General features: G+C 37.8%; 1 protein-coding gene across 1 annotated transcript; it reads left to right on the top strand.

The window, feature by feature from the left end:
* Positions 1-2,632: 2,632 nt before the first annotated feature.
* Positions 2,633-11,534, top strand: MRPS30 (mitochondrial ribosomal protein S30). Its single transcript, XM_059417095.1, has 5 exons — positions 2,633-4,002; positions 5,610-5,755; positions 6,937-7,042; positions 8,130-8,306; positions 10,299-11,534. Exons 1-5 carry the CDS (start codon positions 3,420-3,422, stop codon positions 10,568-10,570), a joined length of 1,284 nt encoding a protein of 427 aa, XP_059273078.1. The 5' UTR covers positions 2,633-3,419; the 3' UTR covers positions 10,571-11,534.
* Positions 11,535-20,673: the final 9,139 nt, after the last annotated feature.

Genomic DNA, 20,673 nt, shown 5'->3' on the forward strand with positions numbered 1-20,673 from the left:
CTCCATGAGGGTCATTTTCACTGCTGTACCCTTTGTGCCTAGAACAGTGCTGACATATAGCAGTCACTTGATAAATATTTATTGAGAGAATGAAGTAGAGAGTGTTCAAAAATCATGGCTGAGTGTCATAGCTTTTGACTAGAATACTTAAATCTAAGACCAGCAGCAACTTTAATAGGGATATTAAATCTTTATTATCTCTTTTCTTCTAGGAGAATGTCAAATAAACACATAAAAATACATAAATTCATATTTCACAAATTCTCCTATTTCCTTCCCCAAATCCCCTCCCTCTACAACACCCACCCGGAAACAGATGAGAAATCAAAGGAAAAATGCTTCTCTTGTCCATAGGCCTTCTCTTATTTGACTGTTCAGGCCCCAAATTTTGGAGACTTTCTCCTACCCTTACTCAACTGAGAATCTGGAACCACTCCCACTATCTTTACTGCTGTTGTCCTTTCTGGACACTATCAGCTCTGAAATATGGAAAATTGTCTTCTAACTGGTTTCCCTGCTTTCAAATTTGGCCCTCCACAATCTTTATTTTCCAATCAGTCATAGTGTTCTGGACTGCATTGTGTCCTAAAATTCACATGTTTGAGCTGTAATCCCCAATGTGACTGTATTTGGAGACAGAGACTTTATGGAAGGTTATTAAGGTCATTAAGGTTAAATGGGGTCATGTGGTTAGGACACTAATCTAATAAGCTTCTCACCTTATAATAAGAGATATGAGTGAGCTCAGACTCTCTTTGCCATGGGAGGACACTGCAAGAAGGCAGCCTTCTTCGAGCCAGGAAGAGAGCTCTCACCAGAGCCCCACCATGCTGGCTCCCAGAGCTCAGACTTCAGCTTTTAGAACCAGGAGAAAATAAATTTCTGTTGTTTAGCACCCAAACGACCTAATACATGGAAAAAGTATTTTGAAACCTAAGTCATACTATGAACTCCATCTGAGTAGAAACTTCTAATGGTTTCCTACTCCTCTCAGACTATTAAGAGCCTTAACAATCCTAGAAGTTGCCTCTGGGAACCTATAAATTCTGGATTTTTCCTTCCTCATGGCATTTCCTACTACGCTCCACCTCTACCATTTCCTTCCTATTCTCGAAGCCACCAGGCATGTTCCCATGGCAGGGTCTCTGCACTCGCTGTTCTGCCTGCTGGAATCCTCTTTCTCTAGATATTGACATCAGTCACTCCCTCACTTCCTTCAGGCCTTTTCCTTCAGTAGTGTCATCTTTTCCCTGAGCACTACTCTGACCACACAATTTAAACTGCAAACAAGCCCTCCCTCTGCAGATGGCATTGATGATCCTTACTTCCCCTGTCCTATTTCTTTTCCATAGCATGTACCCACTTTTAATAAATCATATTATTATTTTTTCATATTGTATTGCACGTTTCCTTCTATTAGAGTATAAGCTTTTGTCTGGCTTACTGAGTATCCTGAGCACTTGGTTCACTCCCTAACCACATAAAATGCATGAAACAATTATTCACTGAATAAAACTAACAGGAAGATAACCTGAGTTTCAGTCTCAATACTGCTCTTACCATGCTGTATGACTCAGCTTTATATTTCTTTCTTTGTAACATAGAAAGAATGCTGACTTTTCTCCACGGTCCTGGCTTGATTCTTTCTCACCAGTATGCTCTTGTGTTCATACTGTACGGTGCTGTCCTATCCTTCACTAAGTACGCTCTTTCCTTTCCCAGGCCCTCCCTCCTTCGTTCATAATGTAGATAATCAGCAATTTTTGGACAATTTGAAATTTCAATTTCAATTGAAATAATCAAGAAAGTATAAAAGCAACTTCTGAAAAGAATGTTCTGGCTTACAGTGTTAAATTAGTCTCTTGTTCTGATTTCTAATCTTAAAATCTAGGTTGGAATGGTATGAGAATACTACAATTATTGAGCTAGGATTTCTGTGATATAGTCTCTAAAAATAGATTTATTATTTTTTCACACAAATAAGTGTCACTTCAATTTACGTAACATTGAGCACCTCATTTTTCTCTTTGAAATACTGAATAAGGTTTAAAGATCTTAGCTTTCTTATGCCTTCCTTCTGTAGTATTAGTGTCAAAAGGGTATTTGAGATTCTGCTAGCAACTTCTTCCAGAAGATATTGTAATGAGTTTGAAGTAGGTATTTCTAAATGTCAGTTTAATAGACTTGCAACTTCATAATTAAATTGCATCATCACTTTTAATATAAAGGTACACCTAAGTTATAACTTCTTTTTTAGCAACAAATGTTTGCTTTTCAATACCCTCGAGAACTATTGCAATAAATCCAAATAAGTATTTTTCCAGTTCCTAGCAGTAATAGAAGAGTGAGTCAATGAATTAGAGTATCTGAAATGAGCTTAAATTTCTAGAAATTCAGGTGTCTTTTTCAGCAGGTATTTAGTGATTACCCACTAGGCACAGGTATTGAATGATTGCTGAGGATTAAAAATGTAACAGTTCCTTTCTTCAAGTTGCTGAAAGATTAGTAGGTATGGACTCATATTGAAATACTGAGTTATAATTCAAAGCAAAATTTAAATACAATTCTTAGGTTTATTTATTTATTTATTTATTTATTTTTAAGACTTTACTTATTTGGCAGGGAGAAACACAGCGAGAGAGGGAACACAACCAGAGGGAATGGAAGAAGAAGGCTTCCCGCTGAGCAGGGAGCCGGATGCGGGGCTGGAACCCAGGACCCTGAGAGCATGACCTGAGCCAAAGGCAGATGCCTAAAGACTGAGCCCCCCAGACGCCCGTTTTTCTTATTATTGTGTTTTTCCCCCCAGTTAAATCCAACTAAACGTATTGTGAATTAGGGGAAATTATTTATGTATCTAATTAGCATATGGAATTATTTTTCCAAAGATTAGTAGTGGTGACCTATGAGTGATACGTGCATCATTTAACAAATAAGAATGTATTAGTAATAAAACATGTTAGAACGCTATTTTCAATACATTTAAATCCCAGGAACTAAGACAAGAGCTGGGGTGTGCTACACCCAAGTGAAATCAGTAAATTTAACTAGAGTTCAACTAGAGGGGCTAGAGGTTCCGGTGCAGAACATTCCTAAATGTTTTTGGGCAAGAGGTCTGCGTCGAGGTCGGAAGAGCAGCCTAGGAGGCAGCAACCGGAATCCCCACTCCTCCCGCCAAGGTTTGCGGAAAAACTACAGACACTCAAACCCTGCTTCGGTGTACAGAGCCTCCCGGGCGCTGGAAACTAAGTTGGAGAAGGGATCTGATTGGCTAAAAAATGAATGACGCAACGAATCTCAGGCCCACTCAGCATCGGCCTGCCCAAGCCTGGCTCAAATTCCGCTTCCAATTGGTCCTTACGCACGAGAGCCGCGACCTTTCCTGAAATTAACCCCTGGGTCGGCAACCCCGAGCAAAGATGGCGGCGGCCAGGTCTTGCCGGCTGGCGCTCCGCGGGCCGAGGCTGTCACTGCACACTGCGGCCCAAGCCGCCGTCACGGGTCCAGAAGTGACCGGCCCCGAGGTCACGGCGGCCCCCGTCGCGCGCTACCCGCCGATTGTGGCCTCCCTGACGGCCAAGAGCAAGGCGGCACGGCAGCGGCGAGTGGAGCGGTGGCAGGCGACGGTGCACGCGGCCGAGTCGGTGGACGAGAAGCTGCGAATCCTCACCAAGATGCAGTTCATGAAGTACGTGGTTTACCCGCAGACTTTCGCCCTGAACGCCGACCGCTGGTATCAGGACTTCACCAAGACCGCGTTCCTGCCGGGCCTGCCGCCGCCCGCCGAGCCCGCCGAGGCCGCGCCCGCCCTGGACCTGGCGGCCCTGCGCGCCGCCGCGTGTGACTGCCTCCTGCAGGAGCACTTCTACCTGCGGCGCAAGGGGCGCCCTCCGCTCTACCAGGAACGGGAGGCTCTCGCCTCGCCCTTCCTGGATCAGCTGGTGGCCACCCTCGTGGGCCTGCTCGGCGCGCACAACCCCGCCCTGGCCAGCGCCGCCCTCGGTGAGTCTTGGGGCTGCGACGCCGGGCGGGGAAGGAGGCGGACTGTTCATTTCTTTCTGCGTCGTTCATTCTCTTTCTAGGCCTTTCGCGCCTCGCTGGGTGCCACCAGGTTTAGTAGCGGCCCCTGCACCAAGAATCTGCAGACTGGGTTCGCTCCGGGCCTGCGCCGCCGCTTACTAGCCGCACCGCCTCCCACGACTCCAGTCTTTGGTTCCGCGCTGTGCGGGTCCGGTCAGTCGGAACCGGAGAGCAGTCAGTGTTAGGCAGAAGGGGCTCTCGGAGGGCGGGGCGCACCTGAACTTGGCTTTTGGCCCTTCCACCGAAAAGCTCCATGACTGTATGTCACTTCATGAACCTCTTTTAGGTGAAAGCGGTTTTTCTCATTCTTAAGATGACAGTGACGGAAATAGTACTTTCTCGTAGAAGCGTGACATTAAAAGTGATACAGATTTAAATACGTAACAGTGACTCGATGCTTCTTAGGTACCAAGGCCCCTCCCAAATTTTTATAGATGCCGAGCGATTTAATCCTCACAGTAACCGTTTATAGTAGGTAGGGCGTTTATATTGTTTTATCAGTGGGAAAACCAACCTGAGGTGCAGAAAGGTAAAATGACCCTGGTCAGAGAGCCTGTCGGTGGTGGGTAGGAGTTCAGGATTCAAACCTAGCCATTCCCAGGAACCCGTCGGCAGCTTCTATTAACTGCTCAGTGGACACGTGAAAAATTAATGGACGGTTTTAAAAATCAGTGTTTTTCAAGACGGGATCCGGAGAGAGACAAACCATAAGAGACTCTTAATCTCACAAAACAAACTGAGGGTTGCTGGGGGGAGGGGGAATTGGTAGAGAGGGGTGGGGTTATGCACATTGGGGAGGGTATGTGCTATGGTGAGTGCTGTGAAGTGTGTAAACCTGGCGATTCACAGACCTGTACCCCTGGGGCAAATAATACATTATATGTTAAAAATAATAACTAATAAAAAAATTTAAAAATCAGTGTTTCTGAGGCATTCATTACTTTATATATACTGCCTGGTAGGTGTCTTAATAAATATTTATTGAATTAATCTACAGTTATTATAACTGTAGATGTGTGCTCAACTGAGTCCTGTAGTGTGTGTGCATGTTACTTCTGTCTCAGTTGGGAAGGAAGTGGTCTTCAGAGAAGTCTCCTGGATTTTGACTACTCCTGTTGGCTTAGGAAAACTTGACTTTGTTAAGATCCAGATGACTCTTCTCTAAACTGGAGGTGATGACAGCTATACATACCTTTGATGGTTATTGTGAAGACTGATTTAGTAATTCTGAGCCCTATTAAAAACTTTTTTATTTCTGCTGAGTAATGTTCCTGTTACATTTATTCTTAACTGTTACAGTGTTTAGTGTATGATGTATGGCACAAGTAGACAATAATTGTTTGAGTTTAATATTTAAGTCAGTCATTTAACTTAAATCATCATGTCACCCAGACTTTATCTTACATCAAGGAGTAATTTTTGATAATTTTTAATTTGCACAATTGTTCTTAAGTTCTGTATTGCTGATATTCTAATAATAACCAAATTTATCTAAATGATTAAATAAAATTTTGAATATCTTTTGATAGATTGTAAATGCCCGGTTCACTTTTACTGGTTGCGAGGTGAAGAAATTATTTCTAAGGGTCATCGGAAAGGTCGAGTTGATGCTTTGCGATACCAAATAAATGATAAACCGCACAACCAGATTCGAATATCCAAACAACTCCCAGAGGTAAGGATTTATTGCACATATATCAGCTGGCATCTGATGAGGAAATGTCATAGGCAGCCTAGGTCATGGGCTTAAGAAAGTAAAAAGTCTTGGGTGGATCCCTTTTGAATTTCTTGCGCATACTTCTCATCCCAAATTCTTTTTCAGCTTTTTAACCTCTTACGGTATGTATAGTCCTCAAAGGTCAGGTAATCATTTTTAAGCAGGATTAAGGCATCAAGTTTTTAGGACCGTACATATCTTTTCTTTTTCTTACTCAAAAAATATTGGGCACTTGGGTGGCTCAGTCAGTTAAGCGTCTGTCTTCAGCTTAGGTCATGATGCCAGGGTCAGTCCTGGGATCCAGCCCAGGGGGCTTCCTGCTCAGTGGGGAGCCTGCTTCCCCCTTGCCCTCTCCCTTTGCCTCTCCCACCATCCCACGCAGCGTGTGCTCTCTCTCAAATAAATAGTAAAATCTTTAAAAATATATATAAACAATTGGTAATAGTTATGGTTGTGGTTTATCATAGACTACAGTACCTAATCGTAAATCAAGGCATTTTTATAATTGTGAGCTCTTCACAATTCTTTCAGAGAAAATAACTATATTTTGAATGCTGTATACAGACACAGGCACATGTTTTCTCCAAAGGTAAATATCTGACAGTAAATACAGACAGTAAATATCTGAGGCTGTGGGGGTCCATAAGTCTGTGTTGCAGCTCTTCATCTTAGTTCTTAAATAATGTAACAGCAGTTGTGTCCCATACATAAATGAATGTGCCTGACTGTGTTGCAATTAAACTTTATTTGTACAATCAAGTGGCTGGCTGGATTTGGCCCATCAGTAGATGGTAGTGTTAACAAATCATTTCGTAAAAAAACATCTCATTTTAAGACTTTTAAGTGTGTTAAGAACGTGAGTTGGGATGTCTGGGTGGCTCAGTCGCTTAAGGGTATGTATGCCTTTGGCTCAAGTTATGATCCTAGGGTCCTAGGATTGAGTCCCACAATGGGCTCCTTGTTCAGCAGGGAGCCTGTTTCTCCCTCTGCCTGCTATTCTCCTTGCTTGTGCTCTCACTCTCTCTGACAAATAAATAAAATCTTTGAAAAAAAACCAAAAAGCAAAGAATGTGAGTAAAATATGTACATTAGTACTGGTGTTGTTGTGAATTCATTTATGACTTTTCATTTTCTTGAAGTTTGTGCCCCTGGATTATTCTGTACCTGTCGACATCCCTGTTATAACTTGTAAGCCAGACAAACTTCCATTATTCAGACGACAGTATGAAAATACCGTATTTATTGGTAAGTTTTTCTTTTGAAATATTTTGCCATCAATGTATCCAAAGGATCCTGTGCATATTTAAATAATTAATTCTTGATGACCAAAACTCAGATAGTTTACAAGCAGTGCAATTTATAAACTGAGGTGGTTGTAACATGTTTGAAAATTGGGAGAAAAATATTCTTTTAGCTCACCATTTAAAAATCTTAACTTATTTCTACTAAACTAGCAGCATTTAACTTTAAAAAATAGTTTTTGTTATATGTATTAAGCTTTGTTGATTTATTATGTAGAAAAAGTAATTTTTCCTTTTTCACAAGTAAACCAATGCAGAGCCAGATTTGAGGCAGTGATTGGCTTTTCTGTAAAAGTCTTCTGTTTGTGCCACACACTGTGGTAACCATTAGGAATATAAAAATTAATAAGGCCTGATGTTTGGCCTTGAGTAGCTTATACTTTTGCTGTCTTTTTGTCTGTTAATTCCTAGCTAACTTAAAGATTTTAAGAAACCAGCCTTTTATTGTCCTCCAGGTGTATTTTATCAGTGCTTTCTGTGTCGCTGTGCTCTTATAGTGTAAATTGTGGGAACTTTTGGTTGAAAAGATTTACTTTACTACTAAAGTCAGGAATATGAGCATTTCATGAAATATTGTCTCTCATTTTCCTTACTTGGAAATACACTATAAATTTTTTTTTTTTAAATTAGGAACAAGGTATGTAATTATTACATTAAAATGAAAAAGGAGACTGTAATGAAATGTTTGTATCGTTTGTAGAATAAGACAAGGAAAATGCCATAGCTCCCAATGATGAATAAAAGGTTTGAAAAAACTACATAATAGGGAATTTTAAGAAAACTTTACATAGCATTCTTTTGACTTATCCTGTATCATCATAGTGGACTTGATGATGGCAGGTTTACTTTCACATGAAGTTTAACTTCATTATAATCAGTGAAATAAATAACAACCTTCCCACTTGTGTATTTCGAATACTGATTACAGGACATGTAGAGGAGAAAGGTGGGTTTGAAGCAGAGACTAAGGACATGTGCTCCAGATGTTCACATGCAGATTTCATCTGAAATGTTTTTATTTTACTCTTCAGGCTCAAAGACAGCAGATCCATACTGTTATGGTCACACACAGTTTCATCTGTTACCTGACAAACTGAAAAGGGAAAGGCTTTTGAAACGGAACTGCGCCGATCAGATAGAAGTTGTTTTTAGAGCTAATGCTATCGCAAGCCTCTTTGCTTGGACTGGAGCACAAGCTATGTATCAAGGTAAAACTAATTTTATGGCATTGTTCTTGGAAGGCATGCGTGACATTTTAAGAATTTAGTGGTTTCTTTGGGTTAAGTGTAGGTTGAATCTTAACATTTTGAAAACTTGCAGTGACACAAAACACAGTTGTTTTAAAATTTACGATTAGAAATTTTACATTTGCAGTTGGCAGGTGGTGTTTAAATAGTTATTTTGATCTTTTACTTTGATCACTTTTGTGTGTGAATGAATTTTTTTCTGATGGTCTCAAGCGGGTGAAAGACTAGCCACCTATCCCAACTCTGTAGATGCTCGCAGCTTTCTGAAGCTGGAAAAGGAAATGCTTTGATGGGTTAAATTTTCTTTAAAGGCTGTATCCAGGATATGGATTAGAAGATTGTTTATTAGACATTCAGTAAATAGTGAATTCTTTCTAGTAACCAAGCAGTGTTAGCCTTGGAGATGTAATGTTGAATGACGAAGGGGATCCTGCTGTCTTGGAGCTTATAGTGAGGAGAGTTAGAGATAATAAACACGTCGTGTTTTTAGCTAGTGGTAATAGCACAGAGGAAATATACTACATAAGGGATAGAATGACTTACTGTGTGCGGGTATAAATGAGATATTGGGCCGAATTTATTTAAATAGAGAAACTCGGGGTGGTCTCTAAAAAAATGGAGAAACTCGGGGTGGACATTTGAATGAAGACCAGACCTCTAGGAACAGCCTTTAAGTGTTTAAAGAAAATAAAGAAAGGGAGGGGGAGAATAATGGAGGATGAGATTAAAGGAAACCAGAGGCCAAAGCTCAGAGGACTTTGAGAGCCCATTGTGAGGCATTTGGATTTTATTACAAAACCTGAAGTAATGAACTGTAAGTAACCAGATTGATCCTATATGAGTTCTCAGGAGGAATTTAATATAGATTTAATTGTTTTCTAGGCTCACCCTTTTTTGCCGTGTGTGTGTATGGAGAGATTTTATATATATATATAAATATGAGCCTAGAAAACAATTAAATCTATATTAAATTCCTCCTGAGAACTCATATAGGATCAATCTGCATATATATATTTATATATATATATGTACATTTATATATATATGATTTAATCTTTTACTCACAATTTTTTCCTTAAATGGAGAGAATCAGAACAGGATTAGACAGAAGCAGAAGCAGGAATCTTTCACAAAAACATTAGAATGGCACTGTTTCTGCATTAAAAATAAAGTGCTACTTTTTTTCCTATATTTAATTACAAATGCTAACAATGTTATTCATTGGCTATCTTCATGAAGGCTGATAGAAAGGCTGTTAGAAAGTATGAGGGAAGAACATTACTGCTTGGCCCTGGCAGTGGGATTTAAAAGTGTTAAAGCCAGTCAGTCTAGAGCAAGAAGTAGCCAGAAAATTTGAGTAGTAAAGGTATTAAAGGCATCCTGGAACCTATGACACAAGATACACAAGGCAAAATAACAGCAGCTCATAAAGCCAATTTAAAAATATGTAAAGGAAGAATAGAACTTGTCTATGGTACTTGATCGCAATCCTTAGAGAGTCCATTTTTTTTCCTGAAGGGTTTTTTTTTTTTTTTTTTTTTTTTTTGTAGATTTTAGTGAAGTAAATGGCCGTAATGGTTATTGGGTGCTAGATGCCACTGGTACCGGGAAAATGAGTGTATTTGGACAGAGTTAGTACCAGATGTACGGGAGATCTGCATTGATAGAACTTGCTGCCTTTTTTTTTAGATGAAGTGAGTTAAGCTGTTGAAGAGCAAAGTTGTTGAGAATATGTCTTGAGTTTGGGGATATCATAAGGGAGCAAATCATGTTTCATGCAGAAATAGAATACAGGATTAGAATGGAGAAGATGAGGAAAACTTGGAGATCTTAAGGAATTTGTAGGTAAGATATTTAGGTTTTAGGGGATATTTAGTACCCTCTACTGTGTAAGTGTTTCGTTGCGGTAAAATGTATTCTATGTATAAATGTCAGTATAACTCTTTTCTGTAGGGTTTTGGAGTGAAGCAGATGTTACTCGGCCGTTTGTCTCTCAGGGCGTGATCACAGATGGAAGATACTTCTCCTTTTTCTGCTATCAGTTAAATACTTTGGCACTGACTGCACAAGCTGATCAAAATAACCCTCGTAAAAATATATGTTGGGGGACACAAAGTACGCCTCTTTATGAAACAATTGAAGATAATAATGTGAAAGGTTTTAATGATGATGTTCTACTCCAGATAGTTCACTTTCTACTGAACAGACCAAAAGAGGACAAATGACAGCTGTTGGAAAACTAAGAAGAAATAACTGATTCAGGACTTTGGGAATACTTCAGTTTCACTGAAGGGAAAATAAAAGGAATTTCAATAACGAGACTGGTCAAATGCATTGTTTTGAGACAGATATTTCTTATGTTAACCTGTGATTTCCACCTCTTACTCTTCTCAAACTACACACTGAAAGACTTAATTTTAAATAGAGTATGTTGATTTTAAGGTAATTTTATTCATAATGACCAGTTGGTGAGACCAGTTGAGCTATCCGCAATATTTGGTATTAGTTGCTTGTGATTTTGAAAGGAATGGAAGGACAGTAATTCAAAGTTTGAGAATAAGTAGACATGTTATATTTTTCTTTTTTGTTTTTAATTTTTTCATTGATAAATGATACAGTTTCAGAGTCCTGCTCGAACTACTCTAAAACTGTTCTATCCTTGATGGAACAATATTTTGCAAGTATAGGTAACCAAGGCCCAGAGGAGTTAAGTGACTTTTCCACAATTTCACAGATGATTAATAATATAACTGATGAATTAAATGCAACTTATGTTCTTAGCACTCAGAGGTAACGTTAACAAGTACAGGACTGTTGTTTAGTGTCCGCACCTAACTCTTGGCACAGGGTACTCAATAAATATTTGACCCGGGGGCACCGGGCTGGCTCAATCAGTAGAGTGTGCGACTCCTAATCTCAGGATCATAAGCTCAAAGCCCATGTTGGGTGTAGAGATTACTTAAAATCTTTAAAAAAAATAAAAATAAAAAAAGGCAATGTTAACATACTTCCATTCATGTTTTGCTCTATCCCAAAGATGAGGAAACAGGTTCACTATTTCTCAAAATCAGTTGCCAGTTGGTAAAATTGTTAAATCTTGTTGAGAATTTAAGATTCCTTCAAACCATTTTTAATGAGAAAAAAGAATTACCTTTGTATAATCATACTAACTCTTTATTTTTTATATAACCTTCTGTTGTGCATATTTAAAACACTCCATTAGGTACTATAGTCATATGACAGATAATCTTTGTTCTTTCCTTCCTTCCCTCCTGACCTCCCTCTCTTACTCTCTGTCTTTCAAGACAGAGGCCACAGTTACATTGATCGATCCTTAGCTAGAAGCCTAGGGATTATTGCCCTAGATGATTGCCAAACTGAAGGAATAGCATCTGAAAGATGTTGTTCAGTTCAGCCAAAGTCTTGCTTTGCAAGACACTGTACTGTGTTCCATTTTTAGCACATTATTTTCAGTTTACCCAGAAAGCCGTGTCCTTTCATACCACCATTTGTTTATTTAAGCAGTTTCCAAAGCTTAGAATACTGTTCTTTACCTTTGGTCCTGTCTGTTCAATCCGTGTATTGCTTCCGCATTCATCCATGATGGAAAAAGGCAGATGTACAGAGAACCACCACCAAGCTCCAAGTACTTGGTATTTCTCTTAAAGTCAGCTTTCACTTTCTAACTCTTTGCATCTTGGGCAATTTGAGTTCCCATCCTTTATTTCTGCTCCAAGAGTTCAAGGATTAAATGCATATGAAAGTGCTTTTAAAATTCTATATAATGGGGCGCCTGGGTGGCTCAGTGGGTTAAGCCACTGCCTTCGGCTCAGGTCATGATCTCAGGTTCCTGGGATTGAGTCCCGCATCGGGCTCTCTGCTCAGCAGGGAGCCTGCTTCCCTCTCTCTCTCTCTCTCTGCCTGCCTTTCCATCTACTTGTGATTTCTCTCTGTCAAATAAATAAATAAATAAAATCTTTAAAAAAAAAAAAATTCTATATAATGAAAATATTTGGGATTCAGTTGAAATACCATTGCTTTCCTGAAGCTGATTATATTTCATTCATGTTTAATTGTCCCATCCTTTGAACACTGAAACCTCTAGTAGCACCTGTTTCATTCTCTTGTAATAATTTTCCTCATTCCAAATGGAGAACACATCCCACGTATGTACATACATACATATCATAATACAGGCCAGGACCTTGCGTAGTGCTTACTAAATTCTAGAGCGTGGTCTAGATGGTTTACGTATATTAGCTCATTTAATCATCAGAAACATCCCAGGAGCTAGGTACGATTTCCCTTCTGCAGATGAGTTAACAGGGCACAGAAAACCCAACAACTTCCTGAAGATCATATAGCTAGAGTGCAGCAGGGTTGAAATTTGAGCCCTGGTGATCTGACTCCAGAACTTTCTTAAAACCACTCTGGTGTATATTCTTTAATAGTACACTGTAGATATCAGTGTTACAGAAGTACAACAGTTACATAAATCTAGATACAGGATGGGTTCATACTGAACAGTATGAATCCTGAAAATGTGTCTTGGCACAAGTGGCATTTGAATTGGTTCCTGATTGGTGGCTTTTTCCAGCAGGAGGACAGTAAGTGGGTGGAACTGTGAGTGAAGGTGGAAAGCTGCAGGATGTGCTTGGGAAATAGGCAGTAACTTCATTTACGCAAGTTGCATGTGGCCTAAAAGCAGTTGGGGAAAGCAAAAATTACTTACCAAGAAACAAAAATCTAACTGGGCTCACACTTCTACATAACACTGAGCGTTAGGAGACAGTGTAGCCCTGTCAGACTTCCAGAGGAAATTTACAATGAGAAATCTAGGACCAGCCAAGATAATTCGCAATGTAGAACAATTGAAGAAAAAAAGTCAGAACCCAAGTCACAAGTTTATGAAAGTGTACTGCGATTGATTAGCAAATGATAATAGGAGGAACCAATGAATGGAGCTATAAAATTGAGTACACAAAGTCATACCAGGCAAAATTAAGCATGAAGCCAAGTTAGCAGTATTAATTACAAGCAGTTGAGGGCAAAACCAAATTCCAGTGTTAAAAGATCATTAATATGTTGTAGATTGTTATCAGTATGCGGAATGTTGATGTAAATCTTAAGTTGGAGTAACTAAAAATAAGGAATAATTAGTAAAATTGACTTAAGAAATTTTGGTACCTTAGAAAAAAGTTTTAAAAATGGGATAGAACTTGTGTATAAAATCATTGATTAGACTACAGAAAGTCTCAGGAGTTTATTTTTTCTAAGACTTTATTTGTCAGAGAGAGAGAACACAAGCAGGGAGAGTGGCAGGCAGAGGGAAAAGCAGGCTTCCTGCTGAGCAAGGAGCCCACTGCAGGACTCAGTCCCAGGACCCTGGGATCATAACCTGAGCTGAAGGTAGATGCTTAACCTACTGAGCCACCCAGGCATCCCTTCAGGAAATGCTTAAAAGTCAGAATTATATGAACACTCTCCATATCACAGTACATCTAAAAGTTGTTAACATAGTTTTTAATCAGAAACATGTAATCATTTGAAAATAAAAGTGTCTTTCTAAATAACTATAGAGTTGCTATTAGTTTTCCTGGACAGAATATTCAGTGTATAATCAAACATTCCCAGAGCTATATCACAATCTAAGAATGACAGCTATCTTCTTGCCTTTTCATTTTTAGTCACATATATTTTTATATAATCTAGACATTTCCTCTGCTTGACAAATTGATTTTTTTGGACCAGGAAAACATTTTATTAATGTAAAAATAAAACTTAAGCTAGACTAAAATGTAATAAATTGCATGTAAAGCTGGTAGGTTATAGGCAGAGTTATTCGAAACACATTTACTCTTAGGGATACATGAAGATGCTGCAGGACATGACCACTAAATAAACATGATTGATCTTCCCTCTGCAGCTGTCAACCAACTTTGCTTTAATACCCTGAGAAAAATTGTATTTCTATTAAACATATGGAGTAGAATATAAAAAGCCCCATATTTTTTAAGAAATAAAACATGAAGTTCAAAGAAACTTTCACTAATCTCAAAACTCTGGTGCTGGGGAATGGTCAGCGATCCCTGTATCTACAGATGAAAGATTACTCGAAATTTTGCTGTGAAAGAGGAAAAGGCAAGAGGGTCAACGCTCAGAGAGGAAGACCCTTTGCTCTTCTTTGCTCTGCCTTTATTTGTGCTTCAGGATGATTTTAAGTCTTGATCACTCTGTTTCTCAAGCAAGGGATATGTGGCAAGGGGTCTTAGAGAAAATAGAAGAGTCTGGTTACGGGAGAGATACGCTGATCAGCATGTTCTACGAATCCTAAACAGCTTTAGGGACAATGGATACATATCTTAGATCACAGGGCAGCTGTTCCGGCTGAGAAAGCTTGAGGGAAGGCAAACTCCCCACCGCATTCCTACCGCATAGTGGTCCCTCAGGCCTCGGCATTCCAAGGCCTAAGCCCCTCTCTGAAACCTTCCAAGCGCCCAGTGGCCTTGGGGTTACGTTTTAGCAAGCCAGGCACTATGGATGATTTCATATTCTACATTAACCCCAACGCTCTGGAATGGCTTCAGATCTTCGGCTCTTTAGTCTTAGATCTGAAGCTCATTTGCCAGTTTACTGAATGGCAAATTTATAATGCCATGTGTTTATATAAAATAAGAAAAATCAGCATTTTTCAGAGAGTTAAAAAGAATAAGGAAAATTAGAACAAAAGTGTAAATGTAGAAGTTGATGACATGGAAGAGAAAACAGAATTGACAAATAGATACAGTAACTGGTTCTATATTGTAGCCTCGCCCACGTAAGGAAAAGATAACATTCTGGCAAATCTAATCAAGAGGGAAAAGAAAACACTTAAAATTGGAAAAGGTGATGTAATATACATGGTGGACACTCTGGATAAGAAAATACTACATATAGGAAATTTGGACATTTTCCCCTGAGAAATATAAATATGAGTAAATCAAGTAAAGATAGAAAATTTAAACTGTCCATGGAAGAAACAAAACGTTTCCGAGAAACTCCATGCAAGAGAAACTCCAAAGCAACTGAAGTTTACCCATGGATTCTTGAAAATTTCCAGGAAACCTAAATTTTGGGATGATACTCAGTTTGTTTTATTAAATGCTCATTTTTCCAGTTAAAAAAAAAATCACTAAGAGATGTGTAAGTTAAGTGCACATTTCAGTATAAATGCTGAAATCCCAAATAAAATGCTTATGTACCAAATTCAACAGTTATTAAAAGAATCCATCCTAATAAGGTAGGTTTAATCACGGAAATTTGGTAATGGATGGATATTATGTTAGGAAATAGGCTATTAGAAGACGTTAGTGGTTCAAAGGAGAAAAGTAAGGCTTTTGGTAAAACTCTTACTCTTGTTTAAAAAAGGAGAGAAACATAGGTAAGTATTTGTAGAAAGATATTTTTTTTTTTTTTTAAAGATTTTGTTTATTTATTTTACAGACAGAGGGAGAGATCACAAGCAGGCAGAGCAGCAGGCAGAAAGAGGGGGGAAGCAGGTTCCCTGCTGAGCAGAGAGCCCGATGTGGGGCTTGATCTCAGGACCCTGAGATCATGACCTGAGCCAAAGGCAGAGGCTTTAACCCACTGAGCCACCCAGGCACCCTGTAGAAAGATATTTTAATGAAAGCCTTATATTAGTTGACTTCGGACTTATGTTTAACCGTGAAACAAGTGTTACTCCCACGGAAGTCAAGTGAGACTGCCAGCTTTGACCTTTGTGTATTTTGTTTGCTGATCCAGTCCAAGTGCTGGAATCAGAGAAGTAGGTATGCACTGAGAGTTTGTTGAGTGCATGTAAACCAATGAACTAATGAAATTTTTAGCTTGAGATTTGGTGTATCTCCTTATTATTTGCACCTTTTATATCTCGCAAAATTTACGGTTTCCTTTATAAAGCTTGCCACACATTTATTTATGATTAGATTAAATTTTTTTTTTTTTAATTTATTTGACACAGAGAGAGATCACAAGCAGGCAGAGAGGCAAGCAGAGAGAGAGGGGGGAAGTAGGCTTCCCACAGAGCAGAGAGCCTGATTCGGGGCTGGATCCCGGGACCCCTGAGATCATGACCTGAGCCGAAGGCAGAGGCTTTAACCCACTGAGCCACCTAGGCACCACTATTTATGATTAAATTTTTGTGTAATTGTGAGTGAATATTTTCTTTCCAATATATTGTTTATAGCTTTTTAAAATGGCTTTTGTACTACTATTGATTGATATATGTTTATTTTGTAAAAGACCATCTAATTAGCTCATTAAATCAATAATTTTTTAGTTGAGGGGCACCTGGGTGGCTCAGTTGGTTGAGCAGCTGACTCTTGGTTTCTGCTCAGTCATTATTTCAGGGTTGTGGGATTAAGCCTGAGTCAGGCTCTACACTCAGTGCAGAGTCCCAGGAAGGTTTTAATCCTCATGCGCGTGCTCACACTCTCTCTCAAATAAATAAATAAATCTTTAAAAAATGTAAAAACCTTAAAAACAAAGAATGTTTTAGTTGATTCTCACGAGTTGTAGAGGTCCAGTCATTTTGGGGTTCCCCTAAAACTACTTATCAGCATAGACAGTCATTAACCTTCATGTAGCAAAATCTACCAGACCGTTAGTTCTATGACCTTATTTTACTCAGTACATCTGACTCATTTGGTGTGGCTGACCACTCCTTCATTCTTCATGTAGTGTTACAGTGTATCCTGTTGCCTTCAATGAAAAATACACTGGGTTTTCCTCCTTTCTCATTGACCATTCTTTCACATTCCCCCTTGCTGTTCTTCCTCTAATCTTCATTCAAATATTGCTATACCTGCAGGTTTTGTCTAGGCTCCATCTTTTCTTTATCCACAGTCTTTCCCTAAATAACCTTATCAAGTCCCATGGATTTAACCATATTTATAAACACATTCAGAATTATAATTTGATTTCAATTTTGTTTCCTATCTGAACTGTATATATCACCATTGTAACTGACCAAGTTTGATTATATTACTGGGGAATTTTTTTCCCCCTAATTTTAAAATTTTCTAAATTCCTGGAAAATACATATTATTTTTACAATCAGAAAAAAAATTATTTCGGGGTGCCTGGGTGGCTCAGTGGGTAAGAAAAGAAAAAAATTATTTCATTTTAATTGAAATTAGTTGTTTTTCTTAAATAGACTCTAATATGTCAAATTCCTCTCCATCATAACCTCATTGTGGAATTGGATTTGAAAAAGTATTTCTTGATTATATTAATTGCTAGAAAAAATGTTTATTCAACAAGATTCACATAAGTTTCATCACACAAGTATTTTAACTCATTTTATGTTGTTGGCCCCTGGACACTGATACTAAATAGGAAGGCTTTAGATTTTTTCACGAGATATCTTAATAGACAACTTAATTACTATGTATTTTGCATTTTATATTAAATTCTAGCCCATTTTGGATAATGCTTGAACTAAATTAAATATGAGGTAAGGTTAATTCACATAAAATGTTAGGTACAATAATTTTTAAAATTTATTCATTTATTACTACAGAAATTGGAAGAATGGTTTTGGGCAGAGGCAGGAGAAAGTATAAAAAGCAAAATAAATGGGAAAAAAATCACTAGAGAATTTTGAAAAAAGAAATAAAACAGGTCCACCGGTGTACAGCATCGATATGGCCAATATTTAATAGGAGTAGGTTGAATTTGTCATAAAAAGGCCTTAGTTGTACAAAGTTCAATATGAGAAGTATAAAACCAACAATAGCAATTAAAAAAAAAACTGGGGAAAAGTAATTAATTCCACAAAGAATGAGAATGTTTAAGTAACTTTATGCCAAATATATAGCCATGGTTACTGTCTTGGAATAATAAGTGCATTGTAGACTAAAATTTGGCAATAGTTACTATCTAAGTAAGCTTATCTCTGCACTAAATGTAGCTTATGTGAAAGATAACTTTAAGAGTACTTTCAGCCTGCTTTAAATTAACGCTTCTGTAAGCCATTCTTTTTAGTACCAATAAATTTCCATTTCTCAATCACATTTGTTAGTTCTTCTCTGTGTAAAAATTACTGAATTCTGTCTCAGCTCGATTGCATTTTTTGTTCATTGTCATCCTACAGAATTCTGCATGTCACTTTGTAAAATTGTTAATAGTTTTTGACACTTGAAGCTGGCTTCTAAAACTTGTGTAATAGTTTATATGTAAGTCTGAGGCTTAATGTATAGGTTATGATTTTGACTTTCTTTATTTTTAAAAGAAAGTTGTATTTATAGTAATTTGATTTGTTCCTAAAATTATGGAAAGGACCTGCCATTGGATTTAAAATGTAATATTCTCTAGAAATTCATTGAATTGATGGGAATTCCAAGTTGATAATTGCCAATGGGATCGCCTTGGGTTTTGTTTTTGTTTTTGTTTGTTTTACCTCTTTAGTTTTGGGACAAAATAAATGAAGTTTTACTGTAGTGCTCTCTTGGTGACATATATACTTAATTGGCAAAAGCCAATAATATATCAGCCAGTTTAGAAAAATTCTGAAGACAAAAGAAACTAATCATCTTTATTTTTGAATTAAGTAACTGTGTAAATGATTATAAACTTGGTGCTTTCATATTTTAATTCAAAATACACCCTCAGAATGTTGTTATGATAATAGGTGTGATATAAAGATGCAAATTTAGCATCTTTTAGGTGTGAGATATATATATATATATATATATTTATATATATATAAATATAATATAATATAATAAATATAAATATATATATTTATATATATATATAAAATGAGGATCATTATACTAATTTTTGCTATGGCCTTACGGCTTTTTTCGTATTGTAGAGGTATTTCAAAATGCAGCAATATAATACCCCAAGTAGCTTTATACATTTACTAGCTGTGCTTTCTTATTATTTTAATTCCAGTTTTGAATTACTAAAAACTGTCCTCATCTTGGGAAAATGAAAGCTTGCATGATACTTAGCCACTTGGGAAATATTTCTTTGGGTGTTCAGTCCATGTAAAACTTTGCTTTTATTTGTAAACTAACAATATTTATGTTATAAGCACTTTATTAGGATTTTCTGAAGTCTTTCAAGAAGTATTGTCTCTCAGTCATGAGTAATAAAGAAGGTGGCCAGGATTTAAAGCTGAAATAGGCAGCAGTGACAATTTTACTTAGCAACTGAGCTTTGTTTATGCTATTTATCTTTGCCCCACCCAGTGTGGGTTTTTTGTTTTAATTATCAACAATAAAAGAGAAAGGGCTTATAAAACATCCAGATTTCAGATTCTTTTGAAATATTAGATCTGATAGCTCCAGGTTCCCATTCTATGCCAGATCTATGTACACTCTGCACATTATCATTAGACAGGAGCTGGAAATTATCTACTCTGGGTCCCTTGAGATGGGACATACTCTGCAGGGTGTCACAGCACCCCCCACCGCCTTATTTCTTCTCTTTACTTGGCCAACATCATTGGGCATACCTCTAATTTCCGTTACATGTTTTGTCCCTGAGGCATTGAGTTGATGGCGCCTGAGGTCCATATTGCTATTAAGAACTCACATTATTGGTGGCAAAAGTCAACCTTTACAATTATATTTTAGGCTTTAGAAATCTTCGTTTTTTTAACAACAAATGTAATAGTGATGATAAATTCAGAGAAATTCAGTTTAATTTGAAATAAACAAAACCTGGTCTTTGAGTTGAAGGATGATATGTACAGTTACTCAGCAAAATATATGAACTTCTGTTCCCTTCCTCTTCTGCTAAATGAATGGCAGAGTGAATCTGGATTTGTTTTGACAGTTACCACGAAGTTGGGAGAAATTTTGCCCATTTTCATAGAATCAAAATTGGCAACCAAAGAATATTCAGATACTACTCTTAGTATTTATTTTCCTTTTTTAACCTACATTGGGTTGTCTCCAGTGTTGACCTCCCCTGTCATAGACAAATAGTTAGGATGCTCTTTACAGAATTGAGCACTAAGAGAAGGTGCCCAAATGGTAATTCAAACACAGACTGGCTAGAAAACTGTGAGGTAACCCATTAAAAAAGAAAAAAACCCAAACTTCCACTTCTACTTCCAGAAATGATGGACTAGATTATTCTGATCTTTCTGACTAAATATAATACCCTCTTGAGGCATTAGAGAGCTAACAAGGTAGTAAATCATTGTCAAGCTGGTATCTGGAAGAAAATGGAAAGCCTTCAGAAAGATGAGCCTGGTATTGAGAATACATTTGCTCTGGAGAGGGGGAATTATTAATCTAGAAGAGGAAGCTAGGTTTCTGAGACCAGAGGATAA

The sequence above is a fragment of the Mustela nigripes genome, chromosome 12 (genome assembly GCF_022355385.1).
Source record: "Mustela nigripes isolate SB6536 chromosome 12, MUSNIG.SB6536, whole genome shotgun sequence".
Classification (NCBI taxonomy): Eukaryota; Metazoa; Chordata; class Mammalia; order Carnivora; family Mustelidae; genus Mustela; species Mustela nigripes.